The sequence below is a fragment of the Sorex fumeus genome, unplaced genomic scaffold, assembly GCF_029834395.1.
Source record: "Sorex fumeus unplaced genomic scaffold, SorFum_2.1 ptg000044l, whole genome shotgun sequence".
NCBI classification, from domain to species: Eukaryota; Metazoa; Chordata; class Mammalia; order Eulipotyphla; family Soricidae; genus Sorex; species Sorex fumeus.
Genome location: NW_026606101.1, coordinates 12,924,938 through 12,941,446, shown reverse-complemented (window position 1 = coordinate 12,941,446; position 16,509 = coordinate 12,924,938). Strand labels below are relative to the sequence as shown.

The following is a 16,509-nucleotide window of genomic DNA, read 5'->3' as shown; positions in this document are numbered from 1 at the left end:
ACATGCACGCACTCACATTCATATACATACATATTTACACACACACACACACACACACACACACACACACACACACACACCCTGTGTCTCATTCTATAGCTTCTGTTTAAGATTCGGAGGTCAGGAGGGGGTACAGCCACTGCCTTGTGGTGCAGCCTCTCTGCCTGCATAGAGCAGGCACTCAATAACGGAGCCATGAACGAGCGTGTGCAGGCAGGTGTGAGCCAGGCTGCTCAGCCCCGCACAGGAGCTCTCAGTGCTCAGGCCTGTGGGCCCCGGGGTCCATCTGGAAGCCCTCTCACCTGGCATCGTGGCCACCATCCACGTTGGTTCTTTTCAGCCATAGCTCAAACTTGATACAAGCACTTGGCCTTCGGTTGGGAGACCCTCAGGTCTTGGTAAGTAGGAGGGAGGGGCTTTGGGGAGGTCGTCCAAGCATGGGATGGGGCTCTCCTGGGAATCCTGATAAAGGTCAGGGGTGAGAGATCCTTCTTTGGTTCTTTGCCCACTGACTGGGAGACTGGGTGTGTGTGTGTGCGCCTCAGTTTCCCCATTGTGTGGAGAGTTCTGGGCTTCCTGTAGAAGTGGAGCTCAGCTAGAGGAGGCGGGGCTGCTCTTGGCTGTAGTTTCAGAGGGCGGGGGCAGCAGAGGGTCCCCACCCCCTGGGGCAGGAACACAGGGGAATTCTCTCTGCAGTGGCACCACCATCCCTGGAGCCCTCCCTGGGCTCACAGGAAATGGCAGAACCCTCCAGCGCCCTTGATGCAGGCTGATGGGTGGCCCAAGGAGAAGGCTTGGGGAGGGAAGGGCTCCCTGGGTGCGGTGGGGGCCTGGGGGCCTGCATGGCCTTGATGCCTTTGGGAAGCCTTGATGAGGAGCACTAGAGTGACAGCCCCTGGGCCCCTGAGACCCTCTGGCCTCCCCACTACTCCAGAGCACACACATATCTCAGGCACTGTGGGCTGCACCCAATCCAGCCCCGTGGCACAGGTGGAGGATGCTGTGGATCCCGTGTCTCGCATTCTGGGGCCTGCTGACCAGTGCACGGGCCAACCCTGGGGCCCAGCTGCACTTGGGCACGGACATCATGAACCATGGTGAGCCTGGGGGTCCCGGGAGAAGGGCTGGCAGTGGGACTGGGTGGGCAGGAGAGCGTGATGCTCCTGTCTGCATGGTTGGAGCATCTTATGATCCCGAAGATAAACTTCAAAGGAAGACATTATTATTCCTCTGTTTTACAAAGTGTGTGTGTAGGGTAAACTGAGGCCCAGAGAAAACGAGTGATGTGCCTGAGGTCCCCCAAGTGTGGGAGGCAGAACTGAAAACACTGACTCCTTGGAACTGCCCCTGGGCCCTGAGGTAGGGGACTGGTGACCACAGATGGGCTGTGGGGGTGACAGACAGGCATCAAGTCCTAGCTCTATCCACAATTTGCTGTGTGACCTCAGGCAAGTCACGTCCTCTCTCTGTGTTTCCTTAACTCACCTGTCAATGTCAATATATAGAGAAGGGTGAATAGGGTGTCAATAGGTGTCAGTAGGGTGTCAATAGGACACTCTTGCCTTACCTTGGAAGGATCAGATGAGACCTGAGATTCACAGCCCCTGAAGGGACTCCAGGAAAGTTTAGTTTTTCTAACTCCACAGCTTCAAATAAAGTGGCCCCCAGGAGCTAAGGGCTGATGGAAGTGCTCTGTGCCTTCAGCATTTGTCCCCTCCCTGGGAATTCTCCTGTGACCTGAGTGAAGGTGTATTAGGGATGAGAAACTCCTTTGGGGATGCAGTCTCCTTCGTGGGGAACACAATGTTGAGCTTCAAGGCTGGAATCTTCTGGGAGCAAATCCCAGGCAATGCCATAGTCACGCAGCATTCCCAGTGATGGGGCCACCGGAGCAAGTGGACACTGTGGCTTGGCGTTTAAGGCTCCCGTGACATACCCTGGCAAAGACTCCCATCCCCCAAGCCTGTGCCTCTCCACCCTCTGGCCGTGCTGAATTGATCACGGTCCTGTCCATGCCACCTTCTCCGTCCCCACCCACCTGTACTGCTGTGTCTTCAGCCTGCCCAACCCGTCTTTATCCCTTTGCAACTCCTGCTCCTCCCTCAAGGACTGGGCGATCTGTCACTCTGTCGCCTCCTTCTGGAAGACTTCCCTTCCTGGCCCGACCCCTCATGCAGTTTCTCCAGCTGCCTACACTTAGGAAGACTCTCAGCACTTTGCCCACCATTGCTGGTGGCTCTGTGTCTCCTGCGTGGAGCTAGAAGGGGGCTGGGTGGGGTGGGGCATGGCTCACTGCTGGGTCTCCACACTGGTGCCCCTTGTCAGGAGGGGGCCAGGGCTGGAGTGGTGAGAGCTACAGCGAGTGTGTCTCTGGGGCCTCCCCTGTTCTAGAGGTGAAGCGGGCCCTGGAGGAGAGTCAGATCCTAGAGAAGATGGCTGCGGAAGCAAGCAATAATGGGCCGGCGATGAAAGCCGTCAAAGGCATCAAAGAGTGAGAGGGCACTGGGTGCGGGGGAGGGGGGTGGGGTGGGGGGTAGGGGTGGGGGAGGGGCAGCAGGAACAGGGGTGGAGCCTCTTCCAGGTCTGATACCTGGGTCTCTCCTCAGTCATCAACAGGGGCAGACACTTCCTGTTGTGAGCAGGGTCCCTTAAACAGACACTTCCTGTTGTGAGTCTGGGTCCTTGGACAGACACTTCCTGTTGTGAGCAGGGTCCTTGGGTGGAGAAAGTGGGTTGAAAAGACAGGCTCTAGTTTCCTACCCCAAGCAGGAGGCCACTCTGTGTGTGTGTGTGTGTGTGTGTGTGAGAGAGAGAGAGAGAGAGAGAGAGAGAGAGAGAGAGAGAGAGAGAGAGAGAGAATATCCTCCCAGTGGTGGGGCTGCAAACTCCTGACACAGACTCTGAATCACGTGATGACAATATGAATGACGGGACCAATGGGTTCTGTTACATCATATGGGATTAATGGAAATGGGACTATAATCAACTAGTAATGCCTGCCAAGAGCGCAGCAGAGGGAGGTTGAGGACAGTGTGCCTTTCTGGTCTGCAGGCTTGCCACCAGGAGGGATTTTGCCTCCAAAGTCTGTTTGGCAAAATCTGGAGGTAGTTTTGCTTGTCATGACTTGAGGGATGGACTAGGGGGAAGGCACCTATGTCCTTGGTGGGTTGTGGCCACAATTACTTCTACGCACCTACCACCTACAGCATGATCGCCATGATCGTCAGTCTCCCAGGTGTCAGTAGAACCCTTCTTGAGAAACTCTGACCTCAGCAAAGCTCATAATGTTTCCCGTGGAAAAGCAGAAGGCTTTAGACAGGAAGGAGCATACATTTAGATAATCTTGACTCCTATGATAAGTGCTCCAACTTTTGTGTCTGTTTCACCCTGGCTCCGAGAGATAGGCTGGTCCCTGAGACGGAGTGGGGGGCTTACCCCAGATCTTCTGGCAAGGTGGTGGAGGAAAGGGTGGAGGATCTGGCTCTCATTTCCTTGATTCTCTTGATGACTGTCCAGTGTGAAGGTGTCGGATGTGCTGGAACCGAACATCACCTTTAACTTCATCCCCGGGAAGGGCGTCTCCCAGTGTGTGTCCACAGGCATGACCATCAATGGCAAGAGGTGAGCGTGGAGGGAAGGGGAGGAACAGGAAGTGTGCTTCACGTACTGAGCCCTGTGAAGCCCCTGGCTTCTGTGGTCTGAGATGAGGCAAACTCAGATCCTCTCATAATGGGTAACAAGACCTGAGCTCAGAGGTCCAGAGACTAAGGATTCGGATTAGGACAGATGGTGCACTGGCAGAGTAGAGGGATCAGAAAAGGCCTTTGGGAGATCAGTTCCCAGTGGAATAGGATGTAGAGGAGTTCACCAAAGAAAGGCTGGCTGTGGAACCTTGGGCGGGTTCCATTCCCCTTCTTCCTCCCTGTCCTGTGGCTATGGTTCCTCACCTTTCCCCATCCTCAGAGCTACTGAGCTCATAGGCCCAGAGGAGACAGGGAGAGTGGACACCATGTGGCTAGGATGCCTCTGATGCCAGCCCCTCCCTGCCTGCACTAGCTTCATGGGCGGGAATATGGAGATCATCATCGTCCTGAACATCACTGCCACCTACCGGCTCGTGCAGGATGAGAGGACGGGCCTCCCCACATTCAGGAGTGAGGACTGTGAGATCAACCTGGTCAGCGTGAAGACCAACCTGCCCAGCAAGTGAGGGGCTCTGTGGCCGTGGGGAGGAGGGCTGGGGCACATGGTACACCCCACTTCCGACACCGTAGCTCGTCCTTCCCCGATGCATCCCTGTCTGTGCCTAACTTCCTGCCAATTGTGGCTCTGTCTCCATCCTCTGTCTAGCATGCTGCCCAACGTGGTGAACAAATTCCTGGACAGCACCCTGCACAAAGTTCTCCCCGGCATGGTGAGTGTCCTCACAGAGCCTACCTGTGGCCAACCTTAGACCAGGGCTGGTGCTGCATTTGCCTCTTGGTGACTGACTTTGATTGACTGTGATGCCTGAGAAGAATGCAGCCTCCCACAGGGATGGGCTGGCGATGTCTGCCATGAACCCAGGAAGAGGACAGGGAGGGCTGTATGTGGCGGTGGGCCCCAGCCCCACCTCAAGTGAGCAGGAGCGAATCCTCACCTATCTCACAGGCTGGATCATAGAGCATGCTCTGCCTCTGACTCTCCATGTGGCCTGAAGTTTTCCCTTTGAGGCCCTGTCCTGCCAGGCTCATCGTGGGCCCCGCTGTGGAACCCCATTCTGCTGGAAGGAGTGAGGTCCTCCATGCAGGGGGACCCTCTGTCTAACACTTTCTCTAATTCCAGCTGTGTCCAGCCATTGACACGGTCCTTGTGTATGTGAACAAGAAGTGGGCCAACCTTCTGGGTGAGTGTGGCCCTCCTGGCCACATCCAGGAATCCCAGGGCCTGCCTTGGGACTAGATGAGGCCAATCATTATGGTTTCTGTCCACCCACTCCCCTTCTCCAGGGGACAGGTGAGCTTTCGAGGGACTCAGGGATCTTCACTCATTACTTCTCCTCCCAATGTTCCGTCCATCAATGCCCAGCCAAGGAACAGCAGCCATTGGGCCTTTAGAGCACTATTCCTGATTGCAAGAATACCCAACTCCACCACCATCTTGGGAGCCACAGTGCTTCCCAGGGCCCCCCAGTGTGTTGGAGAGGAGAGAGTCTGAGACTGAGGAAAGCTGATGATTGTGCCCAACAGGGATGACCTAGGCCTCATCAGCCAACCTGTGGGGAGCCTCCAGCTCTGTGGCTGCGAAGAGATGGGGGTGGGGGGCGGCGGCACCAGTCTCTGTCCCTAGATGCCCTTACTGAGCCCTGAGCACTGAGTCCCTGACCTTAGCTCACATGGTGACCCAGTGTTCCTGGCGCCTGCAAGAGGCTCCAGGGGCCTTGGGTGTCTGAATGTAGACTCCTCTCTGCACAGACCCCATGCCCGTGGGCTCAGTGGGCACCGTCAAATACGTCCTGTCTGACATGACCTCCACGGCCAGCTACTTCCAAGTGGACTTCAATGTGAGTGCTGGGGTGCCCCCCGGACAGGTGGCTGGGCTGAAGCTATGGAGGCAGGAAGGGCCCCTGGGGTCTGCGAAGATCAGGCCCACTATGAGCGTCCCCCATCCTCCCTTTACCTCTCTCAGCAGGAACCCCAAGCCCGACACTGCTGACTCCTTGCTCACACCTTCTGCTAGAGCCCTTATGCTCCTTCCAGTGTGCACCCCTCTATACTCTATGTCTCCCGCTATAGTGTAGAGTGGGGAGCACTAGGGCCCCGCAGGGAAGCAAACTTTCTAGGTTGGTGCTGGAGTTGTTGCAGAGTTGGGTCCTCACCTATGTCTCCCAAGCCTCAGGTGAGTAGGGGAGATGCATCTTCTAGAACTGGGAAGAAGATTTCCAAAAAGTCAGCTCCTAGAGAAGTTTTCCTCCGAGCTGGCTCTGACCAGCCGGGGCTCTCCTCTTAACCTGCTCCCAGGTTCCACATATCTTGGGTTCCTTCAGCAACCTTGGAGGCTCCTAACTAGTGGGTTAGGGGTTGACTTCGCCTTCCAGGCGTCTGTCAGCCCATTGGTGCACTGGGTGCATGGACCTCCACAACTCACTCAGGATCCAACATCCAGTGACTTGCTCCTTTGGGGAAGGTTTGAGAGCCCTCCTTGGAGCTCTGAGACTGGCCTCTGGACACGGTCCCACCTGACTCTCTACTCTCCCTTAGCCCGAGGTGCAGCAGCAAGAAGGCAACACAATTGCACTGGCTGAGGCTGACAAGACCCCCCAGATCCCTGAAAGTTATGCTGAGGGCTCCTCACAACTGATGCTCTCGACCTCCTTCCTCACCTCACAGCTGACCCTTCTGCAGAAGTCCTTTGATGTAAAAATCGAAGAGAAGAAGGTGGGATGTTCAATGTCACCTCTCCTCTCCATACACATGACTTTCTGTCATCCCTGAAATCATTGTCTTGGGATTATGGGTAATTCTAGGACTGGGTGATGCCAAGACTGACATGTGTTTCTGCCTTCAGTTTACCCTCTCCCCCAAATTGACTATTGCTCTGTTCTTGTGATCATCAGCTACTCACCCATCCATTTTGTTGCCCATACAAACTTATTCATGAACCTTATGTGCCACCCACCTATCTTCTTTTTATCCAAATATCCACCCACTTACCTATATTGGTACTACGTATTCCTCCCCTAGGGCCTATCCTTCCAAGTAGCATCCCTTCATTCCTTCACGTCATCCATACGACATCTAGAACACGGTCTGATACTATGGAATTAGTAAATCTATGCATTCACATTGATCACCCAAACATTCTGTTCAACTCTACATTACCAGCTATCCTATTTATCTATTCATCTGTCCCTGCATCTATCTATCCATGCATATATCCTTTCCACCCTAACTGATCCACCCATTCATTCCCTCATCCAAGCACCCCCTCATTTATCCATGTTCCTTCTCATCTATTCTACAACTCATTAACCCATGAATCATATATTTGTTATGCCATTGTATCCTTCAAATACCCATTCATCCATCATCCAACCAACCATTCACTTATTTGTTTTCTTATCTTCTATTCATCTATGAAATCATTAATCCACTCGATCCTTCTCAGTCATTCAATTCTGCAATCTATACATTCATCTACTTTTTCATCCAACATTTTCTCAGTATTTGTTATTATGCTAAAAGCTATGGAATGCCACAGCCTCACAGCATCATGCATTTTTTGATGAAGAGAACTTTAGAATATCCCTTCTCTAATCAAAGGAGATGTTTGTTAGGATAGGCCAAGGAAGGCTTCAATAATTCTAACTCTGGCTTTTATTTTGTAGATTGGGAAGCTACCCCCACAAACCACCAAGACACTGGCTAAATTCATTCCAAAAGTGAGTGCTCCAACGCCTGATGGTCTCTATTCCTGTGAGCCTTATTCTTTCCCAGTTAAGAGCACAAGGACCTCAGGACACAGATGTTCAATGCTTCACTCAATGGGACATCATCTGGATAGCTCCTTACATACTGTTTATGTAACACTATAGAACTAGGGAGATGTTTGTTTTGTGCTTCTTTGATTTCCCAGTAGACACACCCCAACCTTCCACACTGTGCTTTCTGACTTTAAAAGATAGAAATCGCCCTTCATGTGGCAGATTCCTGCTTTGAATCGAAGCCACGGTTCTGGTGGGTGTCCCTGAGCTAGATGTCTACTTTCGATAGGTGGCTAAAGCCTACCCCAAGTCAAAGCCCCTTGTGACACAAATCAAGATTAATAAGCCACCCAAGGTCACCACGATGTCAGGCAAGAGTCTGCTGCACCTCCATGGCACCCTGGAGATGTTTGCTGCACGGCGGCGTGGCAAGCCCCCCACATCTCTCTTCCTCTTGGATATGGTGAGTCGAATCTCTACCCCAGTCCCACCCAGCCTTGTGGGTACTTGAGGCAAGAGGGCAGGGCTGCAGTTGACATCAAGTAATGGAGGGAAGGAATCTTCCTTGATCTTGGCTGTGGTTAACCCCCCAGGCACTGCAACCTGGGGCTGATTCTTGGCTCTGCCATTGATCCTTTGAATGACTCAGAATCAACACACCGAGGGTCAAAAGTTTCTCTTAGATAAATTTCTCCTCCTTCTTCTTCCTACCTTCCCTCTTTCACCCCCAATCCTTCATTAGTATCTCTAAGGACAGGAATAGTCAGAGAATCATGGGAGCCAGAGAGAGCTCATTCAGTCTGAAGGAATCAGAGGACTTTCTGGAGGAGGTGATGCCTGAGCTAGGTTTTGAACGTTGAGCCGGAGCTGGGAAAGGGGTCGGTGTTGGGAGGACTGGGAATGGAGGCTACTCCATGTGTGCCAAAGTCTAGAGCAATCACATGGTATTTGTAGATTCAGGGACCCATAAATATGCTAGATGTTTGTGTGTGTGTGTGTGTGTGGCCAGTGTGGGGTATGTTCGAGGCTTGGTTGTTGTCCCAGGCCAGGCCCAGGGAGGGATGAAGAGTCTGAGCTGGGGCCAGGGGGGAATCTGAAGGGTTCAGCTCCTGAAGCTGAAATGAACAGAGAGAAGGACCCTGGATTTGTCTGGGAAGCGAAGGTAGTGCAGGAAAGGTGGCGATGGCATTGGTTTAACCAGCTCTGACTGGGTCTCATACCATACCTATTTCCCCCTGCCTCTCCCAATCAGCACTTCAACATGAAAATCCAGTTTTCACTGAGTAAGAACCGACTGAAGCTGGCCACATCTATGAACAGGTGGGTGCCTGCTGTCTGGGTGGCATCCCAGTGCCCCTGTGGGGGTTTTGCCTATGCCACTGGTTTCCTGCTCCAGGCTTTGATACAACCAGCAGAGCCCACACTGCCAGCTCTCCGTGCTCCAGACCCTCAGTGGCTCCTCCCTGTTGTTCTGACCTTTTCTTAAATCTCAGCCTGGCACTTGAGGGTCCTTCTCAAATCCTTCACTGGCTGCTCCCACTTTTTCGGCAGGCCCTTGTCCTGAGTCTCACCATTGTTCCATGCCTCCCCTTTTCTTTAACTGGCTTTGGTCTGCACCATTCAAATGTCATTTCCCAATCTGAGTTCATCTCATATGCCACCTCCTCCAGGAAGCCTTTTCTTACTTTATGGAGCTCTGTCTAGGTGAGACACTGTGCACACATTTGATTCACTGTTCAACTTCCCTGCTTTACAATCACTCATTTTTTCCCTATTTTCTATAATCTTCTATCTGACTTGTAAGAGGCTAGGATTTTTTTTAGTTGCAGGAGACAATTTTCATTAGAATTGATCAAAACCCCAAGGGGAAATTCTTGCTCATAAAATTGAAAACTCAAGGGTGGCAGCCTGCGCAAAACCCTTCAGAATCTCTCTTTCCTGCCTGGCCTTTGCTGTCCACTTTACTGGCTCAATACTCAGGGGAGAGGAGGAAAAAAGGGTAGCTTTTGTCCCCGGGGGAACATTCACCCTAACAAGACCAGTCCCTGGTCTAGTAGTTCTAACAAAATGACCAAGGTTGGGGCTTCCCCCACGGATCAGGGGTCACATGACCTCGCCTAAGCCAATCAGTAACTCCCAGTTAGAATACTCACTCTGATTGGCCAGGTCTTATGCTCACCTTGCGGGCTCTGGCTTCAGCTCCATCCTCAGAATGAGAATGGAAGATAGAGAGCTTGTTACTAGAACAGCAAATCCATGTTGGGGAGATAGAGCCCCAGGTGACCGTCAGAGGCCTGTCTTACTGCTAATTCTTATGCCTATTGGAGGCTGTGCAGGGGAGAGCCAGGGCTGGGTCCCAACTGTTCTGCAAGAATGTGGGACTAGGTTAGCAGGGTGGCAGGTCTCTGTACCTGACAGGGCCGAAGCCACAGACATGGATGGGAAGCAGGGAGTGGATGTCCCAGAGGGAAGAGTTAGGACCAGTTAAAGGAGATGTAGGAATGCCAGTTTTTATTTTTTAACTTTTTAATCAAATCACTGTGAGATAGACCTTTACAAAGCTGTTCATGATTGAGTTCCAGTCATACTGTGTTCCAACAACCATCCCTCCACCAATGTACATTTCCCGCACCAGTGTCTCCTGGTTCCCTCCAATCACCCTCCACCACCCATACCCTGTCTGCCTCGATGGCAGGAGCTTTTCTTCTCTGTCTGTCTCTGTCTGTCTCTCTATGTCTTTGCCTCTGTCTGTCTGTCTCTCTCCCTCTCCCCCTCCCCTTTTTGCCCAGTGGTTTGAGCTGCGGGAAACAGAATAAGCTGCATTGAGAGGCGGCGAGTGCCTCAGCCTAGGCAGCTTGCAAGCATTGACTGGTGACCCCTGGGCTGTCCACTGTGGAGGGAGCAGGATGGTGGGTGGGGTGGGGTGGGTGCTGCTCTGGGCCTAGAGGCAGCAGCCCTGATTTCCCTCCCTCTTCTCGTTCTTCCCCTGTTTTACAGCTTACTGAGCCTGACCCGGTCATTCTCCTCAGTCGGAGACTTTAGTGTAAGTGTCCCAGGTGCTCTGCTCCTTGGGCTTGAGGCCTGACTTGGCTTATAGTAGGGACTGCAGGGAAGGGCTCAGAAATGGGGACAGAGAGAATGAAGGCAGTCAATGCACAGGTGGGCAGTTCCTGACTTGCTGTGTGACCTTGGGGGAGCCAATGAGCCTCTCTGAGTCCCTGCTTCATTTTCTGGATACAATCTGTCTCCCCAGACTAACCTCACTGTCCTCCCATTGTTCATAGATTTTCTCAAGCGGGCCCAGTAACGTCTCCAATGTGAGACTTTGTTGTTACTGTGTTTGGCACATCGAATATGTCATGGGTAGCTTGCCAGGCTTTGCCGTGTGGGCGAGATACTCTCGGTAGCTTGCCGGGCTCTCCGAGAGGGGCGGAAGAATCAAACTCGGGTCAGCCATGTTGGCCGCTTGCAAGGCAAATGCCCTACCCGCTGTGCTATCGCTCCAGCCCAGATTAATTTAAAAAAATTGTCAGACATCATGGCAGCTCGACTTGGCATGGTTGACCCAGGGATCATTCATTCTTCTTCTTTTTTTTTAATCAGTCTTTGTAGTCTCAAGGCCCCACCCAGAGCTCGACCTAGCAGACATTAAAAACAAACCAGAGCCATAGCAATATCCAGAGCAAATCACAGCAGTCACAGATGAACACTTCCACAATGCCCTGGGTGATACCAAAACTCACTGAATCCTTATGGGAATCCTGTGAGGAGGCACTATTATATTCTGCCTCCACAGGAGAGGAAATTGAGGAAGAGAGGCAGGTGTGAACAAGTGGTCGGAATGGACTTTTCTGGAGGAGCAGGGATGGGGTCTCTAGAACATGTCTCCTGAATCCCCTCATCCTCCCTATGACCAAATCCCCAGGGACTGCAGTGAAGGGAAAAGAAGTAAAAGGCATTGGTCTGAAGCAGAAGCAGGAGATCTGGTTTGATGGCAATTGGGCACTAGAGTTTACCCCGGGTCCTGGGCTGGCTGGAGTGAGTGCTGACCTAATCTATGACATTGGCATGGATGATGAACTCTGGGTGTTTCCCCCCATTCTCTCTCCTCCAGGAGGAGAAATTGAAGGACTTCTTCACTGAATATCTGAAAGCTGGCTACGTCCCCATAGTTGATGGTGAGGGCTCCAACACTTTGATTTTTCAGGTGCCAAGAAGCATTTGAGGCGGAAAGGGCTGCCTGAATGGTCTCAAAGTCCCTTCATTGGCTCCAGCTGGGGAGGGTACAGGGAGCCGATGGCCGTTGCTAAGACTTTGGGACTAGTGTCATGATTTTTGTGTTTTTGTGAGTCACATTGGGCTACTCCTGACTCTGTACTGGGGTCACTCCTGGTGGTGAGGGAAAATTGTTCTGTGCGGTAGTGGGGGGTTGAGGGGGTTGGAAGGTGGAGGCTGGGCATCCTGCATGCAAAAGAGCACATGCTCCAGTGACCCAGAGACTAAAGTATTCATTTTTTTTCCCTTTTTGGACCACACCCGGCTGTGCTCAGGGTTTACTCCTGGTTCTGTACTCAGGAATCACTTCTGAGGTACTGGGGGTCAAATCCAGATTGGTGACATGTAAGGCAAGCACTATATTATAGCCTCAGCCCTAATGTAGTCTTCCTGTCACTTTGCTGTACCAAGGCCCCTCCTACACATGGAACTCTGACAACGGCTTAGCCCCACTAGAGTCAGATCTCCAATCGAAATCAACTGCAACTTGCAGTCAGATCTGATGAATCAATCACAGCACACTCCTCCTCACCTCTGCTCCAGGGAGTGCATCCTCCCCAATCAATTGCAGAGCTATTGGGCCGGCATGACTCTGATTGTGTCTCTCAGATCTGCTCCAGATTGGACTTCCCCTTCCGAACTTCCTGGACATGGATTACAGCCTGGCAAAGCTGGATGTAGTAGAGGTGAGCAAAGGGTCTGGGGAAGGTCAAGCAACACTCTTGGCCAATGAGTGATGAGTAAAAGCCTGCCTCTCTCCTGCTGGGGGAATAAGGCTGAGGTGGAGGGCAGCTGTCCTCACTGTAATGCTGCCAACCCCTTCCAAACCTGGATCCCGTTTGGCTGAGTGAAACCTGAATTAAATTTGGGGGGGGGGGGGTGGGCCATACCCAGTGATACTTCGGGGCTCTTTCTGGCGTCATGGATACTTTTTTTTTTTTAAATTTTTTTTTATTTATTGAATCACCTTGGGAAAGGTTACAAAGCTTTCAGGTTTAGGTCTCAGTCATGCAAATATCAAACACATTTCCCTTTACCAATACTTTTTTTTTACCATGAAGAACCCCAATAAAACCCCACCCCCCACCCCTCCCAGTCCCTGTGGGGCAGATGAATTCTAGTTAACACTCTATCTGCTTTGATTAGATTCATTGTTTCAATAAAAGATTCACCACTATAATTTAGAGTTTACCCCCCCCCCCAAATCAGACATGCTGAAAAAGCATTGTGACGTGATTTGCTTTCTACAGCTGGGTTCAAGAATTAAATGTTGGTTTTGGATTTCTGCTATTTTACTTATTGACCCTGGAAGTATTTATACTGAAAGTCAGATAGTTAAGAAATTGGTTTCTGTGCTCTGGAGTCGTGGCCGTGCTGGAGAGCCGCTAGTGGGGGGCAACTGGTGGCCTCGGTAGGGCGTGAAGGGCGGACCGAAACGCCCCCTTCCCATGAGGTTTTAGTCGCCCCCCCACTCCCCCGGCTCATACCTGCTGTCCACAAGGCTCCCATGCGGCCGCCATCTTTCTTTCCAGAGAGGAGAAGGCGACTGGGGCAACACCCTTTCCCCTCCGGGCAGACATGATGGCCTGGATTAACGCATAGTCCTTTCACTTTTCTGCTCCAAGCTGCCGGGTTCTGCATTAAGTCCCTGTGCTTCTGGGGCTGTGGCCGTGCTGGAGAGCCGCTCGCGGGGGGCAACTGGTGACCTCGGTAGGGCGTGAAGGACGGACCGGAACGCCCCCCTTCCCATGAGGTTTTAGTCGCCCCCACACCCCCGGCTCATACCTGCTGTCCACAAGGCTCCCATGTGGCCGCCACCTTTCTTTCCAGAGGGAGGAGGGCGGAAGGGACCAATACCCTTTCCCCTCCGGGCAGACATGATGGCCTGGATTAACGCATAGTCCTTTCACTTTTCTGCTCCAAGCTGCTGGGTTCTGCATTAAGTCCTTGTGCTTCTGGGGCTGTGGCCGTGCTGGAGAGCCGTTCATGGGGGGCAACTGGTGACCTCGGTAGGGCGTGAAGGATGGACCGGAACGCCCCCCTTCCCATGAGGTTTTAGTCGCCCCCACACCCCCGGCTCATACCTGCTGTCCACAAGGCTCCCATGCGGCCGCCATCCTTCTTTCCAGAGAAGAGAGGGCGAATGGGGCAACACCCTTTCCCCTCTGGCAGACTTGATGGCCTGGATTAACGCATAGTCCTTTCACTTTTCTGCTCCAAGCTGCTGGGTTCTGCATTAAGTCCTTGTGCTTCTGGGGCTGTGGCCGTGCTGGAGAGCCGCTCGTGGGGGGCAACTGGTGGCCTCGGTAGGGTGTGAAGGACGGACCGGAACGCCCCCCTTCCCATGAGGTTTTAGTCGCCCCCACTCCCCCGGCTCATGCCTGCTGTCCACAAGGCTCCCATGGCGTCATGGATACTTTTGGAGGTGCTCAGGGGACCTCGCAGGGCTGGGGAATCCAACTTGAGGCCCTTGCCTACAAATCATGTGCTCCAGCTTTTTGAGCTCTCTCTCCAGACCCCCCCTTTTTTTTTCCACTGGGGGAGTTTAGGGGTCAGAAATAAATTCTTCTTGATTCTTTCTCTGCCATCTTGGCCAGAAGTTTACCCTAAGTGTCTACATTTTCTGTTGCTTAAAATGGGGTGAGTGTTAGTGTGGGTGTCCTTCTACTAGAGCCATTATGGTGAGTTACCGGGGGAGTTTCCCTGAAGACATGCAGTAAGTGCTCAATAAATAATCGCCTTCCAATGCATGCCAGGTGTTCAGCATGGCACAATGTGTGTTTTTTTTCCCTTCCATCTCTCTGCCCTGAAAGTGGTGGGGATTTATTCCCACTTAGCTGTTGAGAATCAGAAAGAGGAACAAGGGGGTTATTTTCTCCTCTTCACACCTGCTGGCTTCTCTTGCCGGGTTGTACTGCACTTTGGGGGGGGTTGCACTGTTTCTTTGCTCACCCCTCTCATGCCTTTGCCTCCCGTCAGGACGCCCTGGTGCTGGACTTGAAGCATAACTGACCAGGGTAGCATCGCCTGCCAGCCGCCTGCACACCACCCGCAGGCTCTACTCCACGCAGCAGAGCCCCTGATGGAGTCACGTGTCTGACCCCCTACCACTGGTGTCTGCTTCCTTGGACCAGGAGTGATCTCGGCAGGCCTGGATGGGGGCCTTGGCAATAAAGCGAGAAAGGCCCTCACCAACTTCTGCAGCTTGGATCCCTTTATTCATGGCAAATAAACCAAGATGGGTTTGGGGTGCAGGTTCCGGGCGGGGCTTGAGGGCAGCTGGCTGCAGCCGTGAGGACCAGCTCGAGCATATGTTGAGGGTCTGCTGAATGCTGTGCTCAGGGCTTGGACCATCTTGCCTTGTCCACAAAACCATCCCGCGAGGGGAGGACAAGCTTGGCTGTCCCCACTTTCCGGATGAGGACACCAAGGCCCAGGCGGGCGTGTGCCCTTGCCCATGGTCACATTGTTTAACAAATGGCAAAGCTCTTCGCACCCCAAATCTTGGTACGTGGAAGATGACCCCACTGACTGGAAAAGGCCTGGAACTACTCCATTTCTCCCTGGGCCACTTCCTTTGTCCTCACAGCAGTGCAGGGAGAGCAGGGGTGGCCTATTTAACAGAGAGGGAGCCTGAGGCCCGGAGAAGCAGAATAACTGGCCCAAGGCCACCAGAAAAACCAAGGGGGCAGAGCTGAGATTAGAGGTTGGGCTCAGGAGTTAGCTTGCCCAGGCTCAAATCTTACCTCTGGTTCCTGTGTGTCTGTCTGGGCAAAGCACACGCTTCTCTGGGACTCAGTTTCCTTACCTGTTCAGTGGGTGTATTGTATAGTGTATAACCTGTATAGTGGGACTGTCATGAGGAGGAGATGAAGCGAGTCAGGAGAAGGTTCTCACAGAGCCTGGGATGCTGTGAGTTTCCAGCATAAATACTCACGCCTGGGGGTCTGCGTGGGGAGGAACAAGCGAGGGGCATGTGTGCGGTTGTGTGCTCTCACATGTTCCCTGTGTCTGCAAGTGTATGTGTGCCTGTGTCAATACATGCATGCATACACACTGCTGTCCCCTCCCTCACCTTGGTCCGGATGCCAGGGCCGCCCCTGGCCCCTCACCATGTAGTGTGCCCTATGTCTCCTTGTGCTTGTCCCATGTAATGTGTGCATGTGTGTCCTTGTATGTGTGCACATACAAGCACATGTATGTGTGCACTTTCAAGTGTCCTGTGTTGGTGTGTATATGTTCCTGGGTCAGTACGTGTGTACACGCATGTGCCCCATGTTATGTGTATGTGCAAGTACATGGTAACATGTGTATATACATATGTCCATGTCACCTCCTGTGTACACACGTGCACTGTGTCAGCATGTGTCAGTGTGTGCTCTGTGTCAGCGTGTATGTGTGTTTGTGCACTCTGTCAGCATGTGTCAGCATGTGCCCCGAGTCAGCGTGTGCCCTATGTTGTTTTATTGTGCCTTGGAGCTCCAGCAGTGGGGAAGGCTGGGAGTGCGGATGAAGGGGGTCTGCTCACTGGGGTGTGTGTGCAACCTACTGGGTCTGTCCGTCCATCTGCCCATCTGTCCTGTGAGCCGAGGGTGTTTCTGCGTCTCAGAGAGGACCCTGCCGTGAGGGCTGGCTGGTGCCACTAGCTCTGCCCAACCTCTCCCTGGATCAACCCCACTGCTCCTAAGCGGCTCCTTCCACAAGTACACGGTCATTCACCCTGAAGTTAGACACTTGAAAATAAAGTGAATCCCCAAATTAAGGTCATTTTC

General features: G+C 52.7%; 1 protein-coding gene across 2 annotated transcripts; it reads left to right on the top strand.

Annotated features, from left to right (window-relative positions):
- Nucleotides 1-298: 298 nt before the first annotated feature.
- Nucleotides 299-14,830, top strand: BPIFB6 (BPI fold containing family B member 6). 2 transcript variants are annotated; one of them, XM_056121937.1, is made up of 16 exons: nt 299-398; nt 978-1,097; nt 2,392-2,491; nt 3,517-3,621; nt 4,057-4,206; nt 4,351-4,414; nt 4,825-4,885; nt 5,454-5,542; nt 6,240-6,416; nt 7,367-7,420; nt 7,752-7,925; nt 8,715-8,782; nt 10,460-10,505; nt 11,577-11,640; nt 12,347-12,423; nt 14,717-14,830. In XM_056121937.1, the coding sequence occupies exons 2-16, from the start codon at nt 998-1,000 to the stop codon at nt 14,747-14,749; spliced, it is 1,362 nt and encodes a 453-aa protein (XP_055977912.1). In that variant the 5' UTR covers nt 299-398; nt 978-997; the 3' UTR covers nt 14,750-14,830. The 2 variants fall into 2 exon arrangements, with proteins under 2 accessions (XP_055977912.1, XP_055977911.1); XM_056121936.1 differs by lacking the exons at nt 10,460-10,505; nt 11,577-11,640.
- Nucleotides 14,831-16,509: the final 1,679 nt, after the last annotated feature.